At 39.2% G+C, this 22,062-nt stretch overlaps 1 protein-coding gene across 1 annotated transcript in view; it reads left to right on the top strand.

Annotated features, from left to right (window-relative positions):
* SRRM4 (serine/arginine repetitive matrix 4) overlaps window positions 1–22,062 on the top strand; it is a 125,128-nt gene that overhangs the window by 56,143 nt on the left and 46,923 nt on the right. Inside the window, exon 2 of the mRNA XM_063454174.1 lies at window positions 16,215–16,343. Within this exon, the coding sequence (XP_063310244.1) occupies window positions 16,215–16,343 (129 nt within the window). The remainder of the gene's footprint in view (window positions 1–16,214; window positions 16,344–22,062) is intronic.

Genomic DNA, 22,062 nt, shown 5'->3' with positions numbered 1-22,062 from the left:
AGGGCGCCAAAATGGCGGCGACGCTACCAACGCTGCCTACCTTTAAGCAGCTCCGTCCGCAGGACTACAGGCAGCATATACCATAGCCGGAAAACACAGCAGAGCTGCCACTTGTAAGCCGTGCACACCGCCCAAGCTACCGATGTCCTGACCGCTGCTGCCGTGGAATTGTAAACCCCATTATACCAGAGTCTTATCTAACATGCATCAAGAGACTACCACAGCCACCTCTGAGCCATCCCTCATGCAATCAGTGGCAGACAGCGGCAGACATCTCCTCGCCAAGCGAGCATATCGCCCCCTGGCAAGTCACATCTATGCTGGACAGTTATGTATATCCAGTGGGCATAGGCTAACAAGGATTAATTTGATGGACATGTAGTCCTGTCCCCACATTACACTGTTGGCAGCAACTTAAGGCTCCGATACTTACCTCCTGTCCAGTTCATATTTTAGTTTAACTTACATGTACAAGCTTATACCATGCTGTATGATTTCATCTTCATTGAATTCTAAGCAACTTATTTCCTCTTGCATCACTTAAGCCTGCATAAGTCTTAATACCTCTCTCTCAGCATGTTTGGCCTGTGATTAGCTACCTAACATCATTTACCCTACCCTATGTAGGCCTAAGCATGAAAATCTTGATATTATAACAAAAAAAAGTGCATTTACATCTACTCCATCAGCGAATACTTTTTGTGAAACCTTTGCACTGTCTGTGTTTGTATGTGAAATTTGCAAAGCACTACAAAAATAAAGAATACAAAAAATAAAAAAGCTGTTTTTTAAACATCGTTCGATTGATAAAGGTAATGCAGATTGAAGTCTAAAACACAATGCCAGGTGTGCCCATCTGGATATGAAGCTGGGCATTCTGAAACAATTGTGGAAACACAGGTTCTCAAAAATGTTTCTTGTACAAAATAAAATACATGTATTTAATTTAAGATGGTCTCAATATAGATATAGAATATGCCTACCTTGTTATAGCACAATATTTTCCCATTAAGTTAGTTGACAGCAAATCATAATCACAACATTTTCCTTTGTTATATATTAGGTTAAAGTGTATTGTATATTTGCTAGATTATACCTCTAAATGCTTGGAATATAATATGTACATTATATACACACTGATCAGACACAACATTGAAACCACTGACAAGTGAAGTGAAAAACATTGATTATATCATTACAATGGTATCTGTCTATAGGTGGGATATATCAGGCAGCAAGTGAACAGTCGTTTCTTCAATTTCATGTGTTGAAAGCAGAAAAAATGGGTGACTTTGACAAGGGTCTAATAGTGATGGTTAGATGACTGAGTCAGAGCATATCCAAAATGGCAAGTCTTGTGGGATGTTCCCGGTATGCAGTGGTGCCATAATTGCTGCAAGGAAGGACAACTGGTGAACCAACGTCATTGTCATGGCCATGGCTCATTGATGCATGTGGGGAGAGAAAACTAGCCGTCTGGTCCTATTCCACAGAAGAGCTACTTTAGCTCAAATTCCTGAAAAAAGGTGATGGCCATGATAGTAAAGTATCAGAATACACAGTGCATTGCAGTTTGTTGTATATGGGGCTGGGTAGAAGGTTGTTTTAATGTTGTGGCTGATTAGTGTATATTAGCCACCAGTGAAGAGAACAGTAATGATGGACCTCAAATGCACATTTCCTCTAGTGTAATTGATTGATAGCCTGTTGGAGCCATTCAGGGATTGTGACTTTAGTGTAAAATATCAATGTTTATGATTCTACTAGACCCAAGTAACAGAAAACACCTTAATTATATCCTGTAAAAGTTAGTCCTGTAGGAAAAATACTCCTTTGGCTTCAAGGGATGGCTTGGGAGCACCTAATATTTGTTTTTCTGGCAGCACCTCCTGATCCTTGGAAGAAAAATGAATGTTAAGTATTCAATGTCACACAAGACAAGTGATTTCTTATTTTTGCCCGGGTGCAGACATGCTAATTTGTGCAGTTAAGCAGATGTGTTGCATTAATCTGCTCTCCGCTCTGGTGCAGTGATCCACTGGTTGGTTTAACAAGACATTTTTTATGCAGAGTCTTTCTTTCCACAGCATTAATATGACGTAACTCTCCAGGACGGGGAAGCCATGTTGGTCCAGCTTTTGTTAAGCTGAAAGTGAATGGATTATAAATAGGTTATAGTACTACAGCAGGCAGACAGAGGGCAACAGTTACAAGTGTTTGACCTACTGTGTCAACATAGCATGGTGCAGTGATTGCTTACCCTGGCACACCAAATATTTGCAAAATAAATTTCCCCTGGTGTTAAGCAAATCTTGTGAGTGAGGTTATGCTGAGTGTGCTCAGGAACATTCAAAAGCAGGGTCAAATAGTCCATTAGATAAGTGGTTTTAAACCACTGTGCCACCATACACTTGGGTGACGAGAAGTACTAACTAGTGTGTCATGATAAGCAAGGGAAAGGAAAAGTTGTGAGCGGGCTAGAGCAGGCATAGGCAACCTTCGGCACTGCAGATGTTTTGGACTACACCGCCCATGATGCTTTGCCAGGATTATGGGTGTAAGAGCATTATGGGGGATGTATTCCACAACATCTGGAGTGCTGAAGGTTGCCTATGCCTGCTCTAGCCCGCTCACAACTTTTCCTTTCCCTTGCTTATCATGACACACTAGTTAGTACTTCTCGTCACCCAAGTGTATGGTGGCACAGTGGTTTAAAACCACTTATCTAATGGACTATTTGACCCTGCTTTTGAATGTTCCTGAGGTCTGGGGTTACAGATGACCAAGACAGCATTAAAAAAGGCCAATCTGTTTTCTGTCATTAATAGATTGGTGTGACAAGTGAGTGACATTCCCTGCCAGACAGTACTGTTTCCTTAATATGGCACCACCATAACTTTAAAACACGATATGTTGTGTGCATTTTGCCAGAAATGTGTTTGTGAGTGTGTATAGGTGTCTATAAAAGTGTAAGAGTGTGTAGTGTGAGCGCTGCATAATCTGTTATTCTGAGACTACAAAACGTGGCCTCACCTTACAGAGGGGAGCCCCAAGTACAGATTAATAGCTGTGTCTCTATGATGTGAGCAGGGATTTAGCACTCCAAGTAACAACAAAGGAGTATAGCGCTTCTAATATAAAGTGCAGTTCTCTTAGTGCCTTTATATACTCACTTTATGCGCTGCATGTAGCTCATCTGCCAGCATGGATATACTTATTCTTGCCATAGCTGACAGAGGAGATCCCCAGGTGTCGAATTGTGCATGGTGGAATAATTCTGTCGTTGGTCACAAGGGAGTTATTGGAATTTCAAAAGTGTCCTTTTCATTAAATAAAAATTCTCAAATTTTCCTTTTTTTTTAAATGTATTTATTTTTTGTTGTGCTTGGTTGGTACATGACATCTGTTCATGCTGTTATGCGACATATACAATTGTAAACATGTAGTGGTAAAATTAACAGTAGGGCTTATTCTGCACATTTCATAGTGAGTATTCATACTAGAAATACACAGTGCTAGTGCTGGATCATAGAAGGTCAACCGGGCTGAATTTGAGCACCGATTGCATAGATGTTACTAGATTGAGGGCACTATGCCCATGAGTAGTAGTATGGTGCTGCTAAGAGAAGAAGAATAGAAAACAAAAAACAGGGACATAAAACAAGAATAAGATAGACAGACATAAAACAATGATAAGATAAGATAGACATAAAACAATGATAAGACAAGATACCACTGGGAGTGGGGTCATAAGAACGAGTGGATTACAGTTCTTACGTGAGGCTGATAAATATTCTGCTCGATGCTCCCTCCATATGCCACACATAGGCTTCTGCAAAGCATCTTTGGGAGGACTGATTGCTCCATCTGGGGTCTCATTCAACCGAGGCCTGTCAGGGGTACCTCACATTCCTGCAACATAGCGTGGTGTTGCGGGTCTCTGGGCCCATGACCAGATAGATGGAGCTGGAGCAGCTTCAGCAGTATGCTGTTATGAAGTGGGTCGGTCAGTGGGTAGGTATAGACAGCTTTCAGTCCTCTGCAGGAGGTTTTAGGCCAGGGTGAGCTTCTGCAGTCTTCCCTCCAGGACTGTGGCTTCAGGGTGTCAGGGGTTTTCCGGTGCCGGAAGCCGCCTAAGGCCTTCCATCTAAGTTGTGGATACGCTCTCCAGTGGCGATATCTAGCGGTCTTTCGCCCCTGGGATTTTTGTGCTAGAGTCATACTCCTGGTGTTTCTCTGCCCCAGAGGGTGTGCTGTTTTATTTGCTGCAGCATGGGAAACCACCTCGGCTTGCAGGGGCCCCTTTGGCGCCTTTCTGTGGAACTTCTGAGCCTCCTTTACAGCCTGGTCAGCTGATGCCACCACTCTCGAGAGGGCCTCCAATTTCATCAAGAAGAGCTCAAAGATAGCATCCAATCTTGCCATGGATTGGAACGGCAAGTAGGTCGGGTGTAGCTGGCCCTGCAGTGTACCATCTTGCAAAGCCAGGCCTCGGGTCAGGAGTGCCTTGGATCTCGCAGGTTTGCTTTGATGGAGCAGTGTTTGCAGCCCCAGTAAGGACCCGATAACCCCTGCCGTTCCAGAGGGGGGGCGGGGAGCGTTGCCCAGACCGTGGGCTTGTCGAGGGTAAGGCAGGAGATCGGCCACGTCTCTTGTCCCAATACAGAGTGTAGGCCATAGTAAGCTTCGGGCCCCTAGGTAAAGCTGGGCAAAGCCAAATAAGTCGATCCAGGAGGGTGTTACTGCTGTCTCCCTAGATCATGGGTTGATTTCAGCTGCTCAAGGTCAATATTTTGTGCTTTGTGAGCTTATTTCACAGGGTAATCTGCGGAGCTCCCTCAGGCTGCCTCCTGCTTGCTTGGCGGTCAGGCCCCGCCCCCCAAATGTTCCTTTTAATAAATGATGATATTAAACATGAGCGGGAATTATAAACTACCAGTGCGCTGGTGATGGTACAATACTTGGTTTACCTTAAATTTTTGTATATTTCAAGTATGTATATTTCAAGTTTGGGAACCACTGCTTTCGATCCTTTCTGCAGTTTTGCGTGGAAATTGTAAATTAATTGCGTTGTCCCAGTGCACTTGTGAGAGGGAAGAAACAAACACTTTAATGTTTCTTTGATTTTTAGAAAGAGATACAAGAGATGGGAAAGACAACAAGGAAACTGATGAGGACAGTGGTGGTGGAATGACATCTAAAAAAAAAAAAAAAAAAATGACCACACGGAGGACAGAGGGAGGAAAATAAAAACCAGAAAAGAATAATAAGAGAGAGGAAGACAAACTAACATTAAACAATAAAGAGACAAATATAACAGATGAATGCAACAGCTCAATGGTAATGTAATAAGGGAGTCATGAACTAAGCATGGTAGGAGACCTTGAGAGGGATACAGTGGAGGGAAGTAACAAATAGGAGTTACTTGATCTGTGTTAGTCAGTTTGGGATAGATTATTATTTGGCTGACAATACTAGAGAAATAAAAATGGCGTATGCTTGTATTTTTAAGTAAAGTCTAGTTAATTAAATAAAGTTTATATTAGGTTTTCCTTTGATTAATAGAAATAAATGTATTTTGTGATTAAATATTCATTAGATGTTCACCCACAATAAAATTAATTCTAATTACAATCTATTATAATCTATTTTCTATTGAAATGTGATGCGCATGCCTGTGCTTTAACTCCTTGAATTTGGAAATAAATCAAATAGTTTTGACATTGAATTCTGTTAGCAATAATACCATTTCCACAATCTACCACTAGAGGTCAGGATGCATTTAATTTATTTATGTTCTACTGCATGGGCATGGTTGTCAATAGCTATTATCAAGAAACATATTCATTGATTTCAGTTAATACTCTCTAGGATAAAAAAAAATAAATACACAGTTGCCAGGGATTTAATGGGTTGGGTGTTTTATGAAGCGTGATGGACTAAACCATTGGCTATACGGTAGCTAAAGAGAGTGCATTGATTTATTAAGTGTGTATCACATGCAAATTAGCAAGGAACGTAGAGATATAATAATCAAATTATTTCCTGGTCCTAATTTATTAATCATTACAAAAGCTAAATATTGGGCTAAACCCGACTCTCAGACAGGTAAAGAAGACATATCCACAAAGCCCTCAAGACTGACTGCTCACCAGCATTAATGTTCTTTATGTGAACTGGGAGTTCATCAGTGTGACTAATATTCTTGTTCAAGTGTACATTACAAGTAATGGTCCCCCAAAACCAACTTATTCCTAATGCATCATAAAAACCAAGTTATTTCATCTGAATCCCTCTAGGAAGTCAGTACAGCGGCTAATAGTATTCTGGTTTGCTGGTTTTACTCCTACAGGTATATCTAGGCACATTGTAACTACATATAACAGATATATATAATATAATAGACGGGATCCAGAAGACACTTTTCATTATATTATCATTTCCCCAAGCAAGGCTGCAAAAACATAATATTTCTGTCAATATTAGGAGATCACGTTTACCAGAAAATGGTTTTGACTTTGTAAAAGATTTTCACAGTCTGTTCTTGCGAAACTAAAAAAAAAAAATTAAAAAAGACATCGGAAGTAGTCACAAACTATTCCGTTAACTTTGATAAATAGCTATTGTCCCAGTCATACAAACCAGGCTGCTAATCAAAATTTGGAGCCGAATGGCTAAGAGACTAGTCACACGCTGCATGAGCTCCCGCAGCGAGGGCCTAAAAACACAGACTACTGCGAATTTGAAGGCTGGTGACTACCCACAACAAGGCTCATTGAACGGAGAAAGCAGCTGTGGATATGCCGATACCACCCATGGCACCTAACTCGACAGGGAATCGCGGCAGCAACTTGAGGCCTAGCGGCGACACTGGGGACGGACGGCCGCCTTCCCGCCAGATGCCGACCGCAGCAAGCGAAAGAAATGCACTAACCCCTATAGACCGATGGGGGACATCTCGGTCCCCGCCAGATGGAGTGCTCCTGACTCTGCGCCAAGCATCAGGCACGACGACCTCCCAACGCAAAGTGGAGAAGGGGGCCGCCAAGATGGCGGATCATCTCGACACGAGTGTCGGACAAGCAACGCACGCACCATACTATGACAGAAGCCGATGACCGCACCAAAGACTCTATTGCAATCATCTTCGACTGCTTCTGGGCCAAACTAGAGGCTCTCATGCCGTCTGAAGCACCACAGAAAAGAATCCCCGCGGGAGTCAGGGCCAGAAGCGGACGGAGGTCTGGGGATACTCGCCAGGGCAACTCCAAGTCCCAAGCTCCGAATTGTCGAGTCCAGAGCCCTCCCGGGCCGAGAGCAAATGGGGGCATACCCCAGAGGTGCTGGCCACACTGGTGGAGAGCAGCACACCGACATCGCAAGCGACCGACTAAAGCTCCCCACATCACCCCGAAAGGGCCGACCCAGGGCCATTCAAGTCCCCAGGCTTGTGGCCTACGAGCACCAACCCTCTCACGGCTCCGGGGCAAGGGAGGATTCCCACCCCCAGGACGACGAAGCTCTACCCAGCTGAAACAGACCTTAGGCGTGAGACCCGAATCCAGCAAGTGCTCGACTCTCAAAGGACGCCGAACACGCAACAGCAGTACAGCAACCCCGTTCAAAGCGCTGAAGGTACCGGGGAAAACCCCCACACTCTATGAGGCTACTGCTGCACTTGTTGGCCCACCACTATACCTCCCATGGCGAGGCTCGGCAATGTTGGCGACTGGCATAGGTTGACCTGGGTTATCAAACACGTAGCCACCACAGTGGACTCTCCTATGCTATATAAGCGCTAGAAACTGTGCCTGGAACATAACTTTGAACTAATATATATAGTTATACCTGCAATCGTAACCCCAGACAAACATAGCATGTACACTTCAGATGTGCCTAACCTAATAATCACTACGTGTTCCACACTCCTAGACTACAGCATGCAACTCTCTAATACATACAAGCTAGTAATGAGTACTGTTATCTTGTTAACTTTATTTTTATTTTTATTCTTGCTTAACCTTATATGTACATTCTCATGCACGTGTCATGCTCTCCTCCTATGTCTCTTCTTTAACTATCGCTCCATGACATGTGCATTATGCTGCCATATTCCAAACTAACGTGAAACTAAACTACTGTTCCAGAAATCATATAAATACAAAAAATGTGCCCGTATATCATATGCCATAACATGTAATACCAATGTTCACCTATTCTACCGGACGTCGCTGTTGTGGCACAAGCCGGCTGTTTGTTCATCCCGTGCACAACCAAAATAAAGAATTAAAAAAAAAAAAAAATGTGGAGTGGGGTTCTGATTTCTTTTCTATCATTTTCTAATATCAAATGGAAGGAATATCACTTCACGGATATATCTACTTTTTATTATACACTTACATGGAATATTTTTGCATATATAATGCTGTCACTAACTAATTTTACCTGCCTAGGTTTTGGTCTTTCTTCTAGAAGCTGTAGTCTAGAATCTATAGTAAATTGATCTTTATTTTTAGAGTTCTTTGTCTACCTTTTGGAGATTTGTAACAGTTCAAGGAGCAACCTTGGACATGGTTAGAGAGGAATTATGGTGGTTATAGTAAAAAAAAAACAGCAGAACCTTCTGGGTTGAACATTCCTGACATAAAGTGTCTTGTGGCTGTTTGCAGTGTACATGACAAGATTATATGTTGAGAGATAGGGCTACATCTGCCCATTATATTATGGCCAGGAAATATTTTAGAGGTAATTGTCCTCCCACTATGAGCAGTGACAGGAAGTAAACTATATTAAATTATAGCTATTCTTTGGATAAATGCAATCTAGCTGCATGTAGCATTTCCTTAGCTATTACAAAGCTTGATGACCAGCTGAAGTAGGTTTGTGTTCATTGTGTGTGCATTAAAAGTCTAATAATACCCTGCAACTCTAACTTAGCTACTGAAGAGAGAAGTACCACAGGTTATATTATACTTCAAAGTGCCATCATAAATCGTAGATAGATAGATCGACGGATAGATGGATAGATGGATAGACGGATAGACGGATAGACGGATAGACAGACATAGACAGATAGACAGACATATAAACAGATAGACAGATAGAAAGACAGACTTGGCGATTTTGAGCCCAGAGCATTATTAGTGAATACAAAATTACAGCCTCTGATTGGATGCACTGTGCAGCTTTCACTGATTGTTTCTAAGATGTAATGCAAGATGGCCGCCTCTACTTTGAAAGTGTAATTTATTCGAGTGGTATAGTTTAATTTAATATACGTGTTCTGGTATGAAGAATATTAATCTGTCCAGAGTAATATTTTAAACTTATTTATGGAAATATATTTTCACAGTCAATAGGCATTCTTAATGGTGTTGTAGCGGTACTTACCCTTTCCAGGGGCCGGCCGGGGTCCTCTGTTCGAGCCGCGCGCGGTCCTGCTGCTGCACGAGCCGCGCGCGGCTCATCGATGGCTGGAACAGGAGGGCGGGCAGTGACTGCGAGAAGCGGTCACGTGTCCCGCCTGACTCTAAGAGCGAGCCGCGGGTCTTTGGCGCTCTCTTAAAGGGACAGTGGGAGCCTAAATTGGAAAAGGCCTCCCATTGGTCTCTGTCATGCCACACTCCCCATACACTTACCTTTTAGGGGTGTGGATATGACAGGGGCCAATCAAAATAGGTGTTTATTAATTTATACTCACCTTTTTCCCTTAGTTCCTTGCCCTATAGTGGTTTCTGTTTCAGTTCCCTTTAGCGCTTGTTGTGTTCCTTTGTACTTGACCTTGGCTTTGTTTTCTGACTACGTGATCTCTTTATCCTTATCTGTTCTGTTTGCCGGCTTGCTGTTTTCTGTGTACCAGACCCTGGCTAGTCCTAGTTTACGCTGTCTCTTTGTGCCCTTGACCTCGGATCGTTCCTGACTCTGTACTTCTCTTATATATGTCGAGTCCGGCCACTCTAAGGTCCGGTAGACATATCTCCCCTCTGTGTTGTCTTCTGTTTAGCTGAATCCTGCGTGTTGCGGTATATTTTCGTTACAGGTGTCCAGAGTCATTAAGGATAGGTGATAATAATGAAATACTTAATGGTTGATCACTTCTTCACAAGGGATTTATAATGTCATTAAGTCTCGGTTCTGATTTATTTCTGTTTATTTACTTAAACCACCCATCATAAATCAAGCAATAATTGTCCAGTTGTATATTTGAGTGTGTGTCAGGTTTGTGGTAGCTTCAAGAGATCCCCAATGAACAAAACAATCCCTTACAAGCCACACATTTTATTTTTTTGTATTTTGCTAGAAAATAGTAGATTTTCATTACAAGAATACAACAGACAGTGAATTATGCTTTCCATTTCACCAGGTATTTAAAAGTCACTCTTTAGTATCTAATGTTCAGACTCTGAACAGTTATTCCTCAGAATATATCAACATTTTGATGTGTTGAGGATTGAATGGTTCCTATAAAATATTACGTATAATAAATATAACCAGCAGCAGGGATTTCAGGTTAGTAAAATTTTTACAAAGTCTAAATCTTACAATAACATCCTATGTAACAGAGCACCATAAAGACGTGTAAAGTCTTTCAATGTTTAGACTATTCCATCTAATATTCTTCTCTCATTCATAGTTTTGATTCAAATATTTTTTTTTAATATTTTTGTATAAACAAGATTATTTAAAACTTTGAGGGGCAGACATGCTCCGAACACATTGACCCCAAGACATTGCTCTGCAAGGTGTCTAAACACCTCCTGGGTCAGACAGCAATCTGGGCAAACCTAATATCCAATATACGCATGTTCAAGTACAAACAGTGGTTCATTTAGTAAATATGGAATATTCGAGAATAGAAAGATGACTGAGTTGTAAAGTTTTTGTGTAATTCAGCTGTTTTAGCCCAATAAACATGCAGTTCCCTTGCCAGTTCTCCACAGTTTCGTGAAATAACTCCTATGTGCATTTGAATATGTGTTTCAGGAGTATGTTCTGGAGAGTCCTGTCTGGACTCTCCTCTCTTTCCAGCCCCCACACTATAGTTCCAGTACATGGCCAGGCTATGTGGAGTTGGGAATATGATGATTTTTGTTCTCTGTCCTTTCTGCATACCTCCCCAAAAACAAGGGACTTTAATTTTAGGGAAGCAAACTTTATTTATGTACACATAGCACCTCTGCTAGGTAAATTGGTGATTTTAATGGTTACTGCAACCCTTTCCCCCAAAACAAACAAATAAAAAGTTAAATAAAAGGCTTACTTGTAATCCAGTGCCAGTGCAATGTCCCTCCTCTATCGGACATCAGCAGGAGCTCATAGAGAAGCCTGTGATTGGACTGTTTTGCCTGCTCAGAGCGCATGCACACAATCTGAGCAGGCAAGGGGAGATAAAGTGGGGCAGATGGAAGGTAATTTCAATTAAAAAAAAAAGAAATGTGATTCAAGCAACATAGGGAGGTTAAAGGGAGGAAGAAGATTACTATGTCTGTTGACAGTGCCCAGTGTTTGCTGATGACAGGCATAAACTATGCACAGAATTGACTTTAGGCAATGTTCCAGGCTTTTAAAGTCACGTGTTCAGGGGGTGTAACTAGTCCCCTGCACACAAGGGCAAATCTTTCTCTAAGTGTAGTATTTCCTGCAGAAACACTGAATATCCAAACTCCTACCACCATGATTAAATCACTGAAGTTGTCATGGTGGTTGGAGTAAATCTTTAAGGAATTTGTAGAATGCCATGCAAGCTTTGCAAAATTCTAATTTCACCAATCAAGCCATGGCAGTGTGAATACAGTTAACGAATAATTAAACTGAACCTTTCTTGGCTATTGAGTGCTCCTTTAAGCTAAAATTGAATTTAAAACAATGATTCTGACCCAATACAGTGGGAATCAGAATTGAGTCCCCACACCATGCTTAGTAAATCGCCACTGGTCTGATCCAGCATACCATATTCATCAGACCCCAGGCAACTGTCTACAATAAATATATTCTGCAGTGCACTGACTTCTCCAATACAACCGAGACCCCTGTTACACTGGGAAGAGTCTAGTGAAGATGTTATGGTGGTCACGAAGCTAATTGTACAATTGAATAAGGTCACTAAGCTAATGTCTTGCATGTAATTTCAGTCCCTGTCAAGAAAAAAAAGGTTATGACCACTGATATAAATGAACAGATTTAGCCATTAAATTATATAGAAAAGGAGTGACAAAGAATGTTATAGTCAGATAGATCAGAGAATTAAATTAGCGCAAACAAATTAGACAGGGTGCATGAAAACGCACCTTTAACCCCACATGCCAAAGACTTGCAGCTGCTGCTTGCTGCCCTGATAATGCGCCACAAAGCTTCTGACATAATCAGAGCCACTTGTGAATCAGTGTAATCACATAGAAAACTTCTCTTTGATTTGCTATTATAATTTTACATAACAAACTGCAGGAATCCACATGATTAATAATTACAGCTCTGGGGGAGGGGGCTTGTCCTCTATCTTTTCCATTTAATCTACACTTTTAAATTGCCTTGTCTGTAGGATTTATTTTAAGCAATTGCAATCAAAACATCTAATTTTCCTCCCCCAGGTTATTCTGGATATATTTAGCACATGGGAAAGGTGTGGGGCAAAACCGTCAGAAATGTGATTAACTCTCAGAGTACTTCATCCACTGGAATGGTTAAACAAATCGTTAGGAGGATATATATATATATATATATATATATATATATATATATATATATATATGGATAGATAGATAGATAGATAGATAGATAGATAGATAGACATTACTCCCATGGGTGTTGATGAGTACACTTTAATTCCCGCTGGTGACATTTCATTATGGCCTGTGTATGCTTGTGAGAATCTGCATCTTAGCAGGTTTTAATGATTGAGGCATTTATACACAATTGTAAAGCACAGCATGAGCAATAGCCTTGCTATCTATGGACAAATACCATACAAATATTGGTCAAGCAATTTTCTCGAGTGCTATGAATTCACTTAGAACATAGGTTCTGATATGCTTTATTCTTACGTTGGACCTCATACGTCAGTGAAGACTAACCTAGTGCACCAGCTGTTGAGTTAGCCATCACTAATATCTATCTGTTATCCATATCACCGAAGACTTGGTTAAATGCTTCACAAAACTTTAAATACTTAATTCAGTTTTCTAAATAGTTAAGATGTTGCAATGAAAGGGCATGAAAATAAGATACACTGAAAGTGATAATTAGAACAAAAACGAGCAATGCAAATGCTAAGTGTTATGTTTATTTAATGGTCAGATATTTCATACACTAGACAATCTGATTGTATAATTAAATCTTTCCTGGGAAATCACACTGAAAGAAACATGATATTAAATAATTAAAAGGTCACGTTCTCATAGAATGTATGCTACTCTGGTGACTAGGAAAAAAGCGTTTTGCAAAATGAATGAAAACATGGTATCTTCTTCAATTTAACCAGCTATTATTAGCTTATTAGCTTCCCACCTTGCAGACAATCAGAAGGATAAATGGGTTATAGTTCACGTAGTTCCGAAACATCTAGGGCACAAAGTCTAGTTTTTCAGATATCATTGTAGTAAAGTCATGCAATGCTACTACTTTGATACATCACGCTTCTGAACGAGACATGCTGTATGTATCCACTGGCTTCTATCGAGCTGATTACAGCATCTTTAACCTGTCAGCCCTTTGTGTGCCATGGGATGCATTTGCCAACTTTTGGGCATTCAAAAGGATTAAAAGGATTATAGGATTATTGCTGCTACAAACTCTGGCAAGGAGTTAGTAGTTTTGAACATCCGTAAATACTTCTGGACAATTCTGACTTTGCAAACAACTCTATCTGTCATATAATATATTCACTTGAGATGATTGAAGTTGGTAAAATGGTTAAGCTAGTTCCCTAGACAATCTTACTGTTTGCAGTTCTATAAAATACTGCCAGTGATTGAGCTTGAATAACTAATAAAGATCGGAGATAAATTAGATGTAAATGTAATGAAAGTCTGGTATTATAAAGTAGCTGTTTAACACATATTTGAGGTGTAGTAAAAATGTGCTACATATTTCAGTGATGAAAATCGCGGTGTTAATTAGACACTAACATTTATATTATACTCAACTTGTATATGATTCAGAGCTCTTTAAGAAACCGTCCATGTAGCATTAAGGGTTATGCTCACTGTAGATTATATATACGCTATAAATAATTGCCTACAACTGCTTGAGTCTTAGTTCCAAGAAGGCTACTGATGTCTGGAGATCAAAAGTCTGGTTGATATTCTCTATGGTACATAAATCTAATGGATGATGACTAGAATTAATAGTGCCGCTCCTCCACCAATTCCAAGCAAAACCTGAAACAATAATCTTAGTGGAAATATTAGCAATACAATACACTGATTGTGTGTATTGGTGTATATGTATGTACATCTATAAAACAAATCCAAGATGAGCCAGCACTCTAGGACTTTAGGAAAATAGTCTTCTTTATTTCAACATGAATCCGACAGCCAACGTTTCAGGTAAAAATGTCTCGAAGAAAGTTCTGCATTTGAAATAAAGAAGACTGTTTTCCTAAAATGCTAGAGCCCTGGCTCATCTTGGATTTGTTGTTTATAGTATTGCTGAGCACCGGGGCTGAATTCATAAGGTTGGAGTGCAAGACTTTTTGTACTGTATATATATATTTATACTTTTTTGTAAAATATATATTTATTTTCAAATGCCAAAACCATCAGGACAGGTCAATGTTTCAGTTCCAACAGGAACTTTCTTCAGGATTGTCCTGCATATATGTATTTTAAAGGGTCCATTACCCAGAACTGGGCACTTTCTCTTTTCCACTCCATATTACTGTTATGATTATAATTATTATTATTTTTTAAATTGAGATGTATGAAGTATTTATATCTTAGTAGATTAGCTCAAACCCTGATTTTTTCTTCCGACTATAATAGATTTAGCATTTTTGCTAAATCGAACATTCTTTATTGTACAGTTTTGTTTTTTTCTACTGATCATTTGCCTGAAGTATTAAATTGAAGCAGACGTTGTTTTTTAATGTGTTGACATGTTGGAAAACAACATGAAGCGGCGTCAGACAGAAAGATGTCTTTTAATAAAGAAAGCGGAAGAAGAGATCATTTTTGTGTCAGCTGTTAATACTCCTAGCATACAGATACATTTCTCTGTGCATTTCCATGATGCCGATTTTTGTATTACTTAACAGTGTCACCTTTAAACTTTATGGGATTTTTTTTTTGTTCTTTATTTATGTTCCATCATTTGAGAAATATAATATTGGCATGGTCCTTTTAATCCTCCCACTCTATAACATGGATTGTAATTACTTATTTGAAGTCTTGCCAATGTGAAATAAACCAACCCTGCGGCATCTGATTTTCTTAACTCTGTGTGACTACTTCAATTTGCAATAATTGTGAGAAAAGATCCCGGTACTATGATTACAAATTCTCCAAGATGGTTTAAAGGCTGGAGTAGACATTCCCCATTATAAGTATATTTGCATTATTTAGTGCTGGCATATGTGTGCTGCCTGTAAAGGAACAAGGCCACTGTTTCCTTCAGACATTGTAAACATTGGCCAAGGGAGCTACTGTTTTGGGCAATGCCTAGTGTCCACCAGCAGTTACAGGTCAAGGTTAAGATCTAAACAATTTTTCTTGGGTTGAGAATTTTCCCTTTTTGTGTCTTTACATTGAATTCCCGGCACTGGAAACATAGATGTCAAGTCTGAATTGTGCGTTTTTAATTTCAAATTATACAAACATTGATATTCATCTCTACAATGGAGTTTTTTTAAAAGGTTAGCAATGCTGGAAATTAAGGGCATTTAAGCAGCTCACGGGAAGCAACTTTAAATATTAAAAGCATACGTGAAGTTTGAAAGATGCACAATATATTTTGAACTATATATTGCTTTAATATATTATTGATATGTGTAAAATGTAAAACTAGCATAATGCTGTTGGTACTGGAAAATAAAGCAAACTGTACAGCCCTGTTTATGAATCCTGATATTTGCCAAAAGATATTTGGAGCGATCCACTCCAAAGCAACACATATTGCAGGAAGTGCAAGTTTATTTGTTCAACATCAAATTCAAAATAGTGTAAGAACACATGGATTAGACAGTATCTCATTTAATTCCATACTTTCCTTTGTTTTTGTAGTTATGACAGTATCACCAGCTCAACATCTCCGCTTAAAGAGCAGAAGTATGACCAGCAGAATGGGAGTCTGACACATGGGAGTCCTGCAGAACGGCTTGGGAGGGACCTCTCTATATATCATCCACATAGGTAGGAGAAGAATCCACAATCTGGTGGAACTTTACAAACTCCTGGACACACATTCTAAACCTGTAGTGTAATTGAGACATTAGATAAATGAGATTTGAAATTGAGCCTTGTAGCACCTGGGAATACAAACTAGCTAGTTGGGAGTTACCCAAAGCACAGGATGCTATTCACAATACACTGTGCTCAGCTTAACTTCAAGCAGATAGCCTTTCCATTGTCAGTCTTTGCAGACTGTCTGAAAGGCTAGTGGTGAAATATTGGGAAGATTCTCCAAACTGTCTTGTTCTGAAAATGGTACAAAGATGTAAAGAAAGAATTCACAAATGCAACATACCTGCTGGTGTCACCAGTTACCATAATGATTGCCTCATTTTGCCCAATTTTGTAGAACACAGCAATGAGCTAAAACGTCCTTACTGTCTTTCTAATAAGGCTCTGGAGTTTACTTTGTGTGTGTTTGATTCTATGGATGGATTTAGAATACTCCATTCAGGCAGCCATGCCAAGATTAATCTGTAATCTTTGTAATTTAATAGTAACATTGCATGACATTTATACTGCGTGATATTAGACTTGATCTTTTTAAACTGTAACTTCAAGGAAGTCAGGCATATTTCTCAGCCAAGACTGTAGGCACTATGTTTGTGTAGTTGGCGGGATTGTAATGCTGATTCTTCCCATAACTAAGCGAGTGTATATAGGAGGCAGGCAGCAGGCAGAACCTTCTCACATGTGTTGCTTTAATCGGCTTTACTAACGGCTACTAGTAAACATGCCAGCTGTGCTCTTATTTTACCAAAAAATATTTATTAACAAAGACAGAATACTAGGATGAGGAGATTTGGGTTTCTGTTTATTGAAAAAGTGCAACTCAAATCCAACGTACATACTGCATGTTAAAGGGAATATTGAAGATATAAAGAACTACTGTACTATGTGAAATTATATGGGCCAGTTTTGCCTCTAGAACTGAAAAGGTTAAATAACCATTCAGCCTGGTCGACATTACTTGGTGTTGTTTATCTTCAATAGAGGAAGCAGGCAATCTGATGAGAACCTACAAAATCTAGCTCTGCGTACCGGCTATCCAACATTGTTAATTATTGAGCATTACCAATTAATATAATATATTATGGAAAGTAGCTATAATGTTCTGGCGTGTACATTATATATTGCTAACTCTGGAAAAGGAGAGATAACTCTCAAAGGAATATAATTAATTAAAAATTAAAACCTTTTTTTTTTGCATCATATTCTTTTATGAAACAAAGCACATTCCCCCCACTTCTGTGAAAAGCAGCATTAGGAAGATGTAAAGCTCATGGCTGGAAGTCTAAGTTAGTTCAGCAAACATTTGGGTCACTATGAGTTGGCAACTGGAAATTGATGGGTTCAGTGTTAAAATTGGATCTGGAAACTGCAAGTGGTTATACTTTACTCCCTATCGCCCAAGTCAGCAAACAGACCTTATCCAGAAGCATTTAGATGACACGGAAAGATTGTAGCAATCCATTTTTCCTCCAGAGTTGCTGTAACACTACAGGTCCAGGCCACTAAAAGATACACACAGCAGCACTCCTATAATTGAACCAATGCCTCTGGGATTTGTAGACATTTGACCTCCAGGTTTCTTGTTACTGACAGCTATTGCAATGGGTCAAACACTAGTTTATAGAGCAGATAAAGTCGCACACACAAAGTAAAGCAGACATAACACACTTATCCAATGTCAGTGCTGCAAAACATACATCTTTGTAGAGATGGAAAATGATGGTGAGGTATATTATCCATAAAACAAAAATTGTGGGAAACATAAAAAGTGGTGGAAAATGCAGAAGGGTAGGAGTCACCAATATAATAGCTAAGGAAAATATATTAAGCTTGTTATCTTTGAAATTAGAGTTCTAAACAAACCAGTTAAAAATTTAACTGTTTTTCACCACAACAAATTAAAGACATATACAGATAATATAAAATAGCATATAGAATTTTCTTCAAATGCCACCTTTATCAGAATATTATTTTCTGAACAGAATTTGTAGAAGGAACCATACCCATGTGTTGCTGAAGAATTTAGTTATACAGTATTAAAGTTACACAGTATTGGGCTCATTTTTGTCTGATTAAATTAACCACATATTGTTGGTTTTTCTTCAATGTAGTATCAATACATTGTAAATAAGGGTTCTTTGTCAAGAGGTCTCATTGTGAATGCAAGCCATAAATGCTTATCGCTCAGTGGATGATGTGTTTAGTATACAGTTCTCTGGTTACTGATAAAATCATTGATGAAAGCCATAGGTAGCCTATTGACATATCTTCTAAAGTCTAAAGTAAAGTAAATCGATCTTCTTTAAACTCACTTTCGGATGAGTTACATATCTGCAAGACACTACAAAAAAAGGAATTTACAAAGTGATATATGAAGTGACTTCTTTTCTAAAATAAAATCCTTGAAAGAAAGGTTTTATTGATGGTCACATTAAAAAAAACGTAAGACAAATTCCCCAAGTTTACAAAGAAAAATAATAGCACATTAAATAACTATAGTTTATTCAATAAATTGACACTTCGACTATAGCTAAATCCAGAGCAACTCTAGTTAGCAACTTGTCAAATATTACATATGCCTACTGCTGATTGAAAGACCTAAGATCACTCAAAAAAAAATTAGGCATGCAAAAGCTACGGCATTTAAAATGGCCAGCGAGGCCACATACCCTACAGTGTAGATTTGGAGAGAGGTTTAGGCTGCTTCTGACAGTTTCAGGTGGACTTTGTGTTAAAGGATATATATAAACTGTACTTCATTTTACCAGAATCATTGTAATTCTATCAAAGTAGTGAAAGAAAGAAAATTGTGAAAATGTAAAAATGGTATTTAGTATGAAAAAATAAAAATACCACACCAAATGCAGAACAATATTTCATTCTAAAAAACTAAAATATGATACACAGTGCAAACAGTATAAAATATAGACAATAGGCCCCCAAATAGGATGTAACTCACAAGATATAGAGCAGTCCCAGGCTCTATATAAAGGGCTCCAGGGTGCCTGTACAGGCTAAAACGATAACCTTGAAGGAGAACAGCAGGAAGCCTCAAGTAATATATGCCATACATTATATTGAGGTTCAAAATGAAGTAAAAAGGGACAAATAAGCGGTGGTATACACATACCTATAGAGTTGTGGTGGGGAAAAAAGTATGGATGAAAACCCCTTCCACCTGAAGTAAGTGGATAGTTAATACATTGCTAAAAACAAATACACACACCAGTCAAGCCATAAGACTTGCCTTTTCCACAGAAATCTCACTTTAACAGTGCTCTAACTACTTCAAGGGATTCTGGGTAGGCGTATGCAAATGAGCTCAACAAAGAATAAGTTGCATTAGCAACGAAATAGCTGTCCATGAGTGGATCACTGGCTTTGCTCCTCTTCCTGAATTGTGTTTCAAAGCTCTTGTATACAGCAGACACATACTCCAAGGAATCCATGTATAATGTGGAAATTAGGCAAAAATTTGGTTCTTCGTTGAGGTCACTTGCATACGCCTACCCACAATCCCTTGCAGTAGTGAGAGCACTGTTAAAGTGAGATTTCTGTGGGAAAAGCAAGTCTCATGGCTTGACTGGTGTGTGTATTTGTGTTTAGCAATGTATTAACTATCCAATGGTATAAAAAAGAGGCATACAGAATAACAATGGCACATAAGTCCCAAAAGAAAATCAGTAGATGCGTTTCAACTCCAGCTGGAGTCTTCCTCAGGCACTATACGCCTCTTTTTATATACCACTGCTTTTTTGTCCCTTTTTACTTCATTTTGTACCTCATGTATGTCAGGTTTCCTATGCATCATATTTTTGTTTTTTAGAATGATCTGGGCATAGAATTTCTATATCGTTCTGCATTTGTTTTGCATTTGGTGTAGTATTTTTATTTTTCATACTATTTATCTTTTAAGTGTTGGGAGATACACTTATACTACACCAGTGTGTTATTGTTGTTAATTTGGTAGCGCCTACACAGCATTGCACTTCTTTATAAAATGGAACAATAATTTCAATTTTAATATAGGTAGGGAGAGTGTGTCAGGTTGCTAGTTGGGTGTGGGGGGTAACCCCTATTGAAACATGTGAGAGAGTGAAGGGAAATACAGGATTAGAGGTAGATAATTCCTCATACCTCTCGACCTAAACCTTCCAAGTACAAAAGCAACCCATAGATAAATAGTAGAATAAAATTAAAACATAACCTTTAATTAACAACTATTAAAATAAAAGTGTTAAAAAATATCCTGGCTAATAGTGCTACAAGCAAGGAGAGGGGAGGGGTATTGGTTAGAGAGTACAAAAATATATAGTACCTGGGAACAGGGAGGGGAATTACTCTAGTAATCTGAAAAAATACAATGAAAAAATAAAAAAATCCTACAAATGCACCCTTACAAAGTGATATCCAAATCCCCAAAAGTCTCCAATACCCAATAACGAAATCCAAAAGAGTCAGATACCTACCCCTTGCCAAAATAGCTAGCCATTTCTAACTGGTAGCTAGATATCACTAACCGATACTAGCTAGTAGAATAGTGTCACTGGATTGATATCGCTTAGTTAAAATCATAGCATGGTGGCTAATCATAGAAATATAAAATACATTCAAGCTGCAGCATCATCCCTTATCTAACAATGCCACCCACTACTCTAAACTGTCCCGACGTGCGTTTCGCCGAGTACGAGCTTTTCCAGGGGATTGTAAAGACAGATGGATATCACTATGTAAGGGTGCACTTGTAGGCACCTCAGTGGATTTTTGTATTTTTTAAGTGTATTTTTTCAGATTACTTGCATAATTCCCCTACCTGCTCCCAGGTACTATATATTTTTCTTTCTCAATTCGATAGTTTTTATTGAGTCAGCGAAAAGGCAGTTGGGTACAGAAAAGAAAAAGGGAGGGGCGGGTACATAACCAAGAGGGTACATTACATTACCAATGGATACACACATGACAATTATTGTTCGGTAATACATACATATTTTCAATCCTATGCTACACGTAAGGTTAATGGGGTGCATATTTTCTTGGGCCTAGTGGCCGGGTATGGGGTGGCCTGTCTGTATGAGTGGTGCCATGTAGGGTGTGGTCTCAGACTTTGTGCCGCTTATCCTGTCTACGTTGTGCCTTGTCTTGCTACTCCGCTCACTTCAGGTGTCTGCGCAGGACCTAACTATTGGCAGGTCAGGTGGGCTTCTTGTTATGGTAGCTTAACTAGGACAATTTTTTTTCAATTCTCTCGTTAAGGCTACTGGCCGTGCTCTGTGGTGGCAGGTACTATATATTTTTGTACTCTCTAACCAATACCCCTCTCCTCTCATTGCTTGTAGCACTATTAGCCAGGATATTTTTAACACTTTTGTTTTAATAGTTGTTACTTAAAGGTTATGTTTTAATTTTATTCTACTATTTATCTATGGGTTGCTTTTGTACTTGGAATGTTTAGGTCGAGAGGTATGAGGAATTATCTGCCTCCGATCCTGTCTTTCCCTTCGCTCTCTCACATCTTAATAAAATGGAATTTAGGACAGGGGGCTGAATATCCCATATACCTTCATTGTGATTTCTGCGTAGAATATTAAAATATTAATCACCAAGAAGTATTGGGCGCTCAGAAAAACTTTTGCCCATTGGTTCACCCCATTATGTTTTTATTTTGACA

Source organism: Pelobates fuscus, chromosome 5 (assembly GCF_036172605.1).
Source record: "Pelobates fuscus isolate aPelFus1 chromosome 5, aPelFus1.pri, whole genome shotgun sequence".
NCBI lineage: Eukaryota > Metazoa > Chordata > Amphibia > Anura > Pelobatidae > Pelobates > Pelobates fuscus.
Note: the sequence above shows the minus strand (reverse complement) of the source record. Positions and strands in the feature narration are given on the sequence as shown.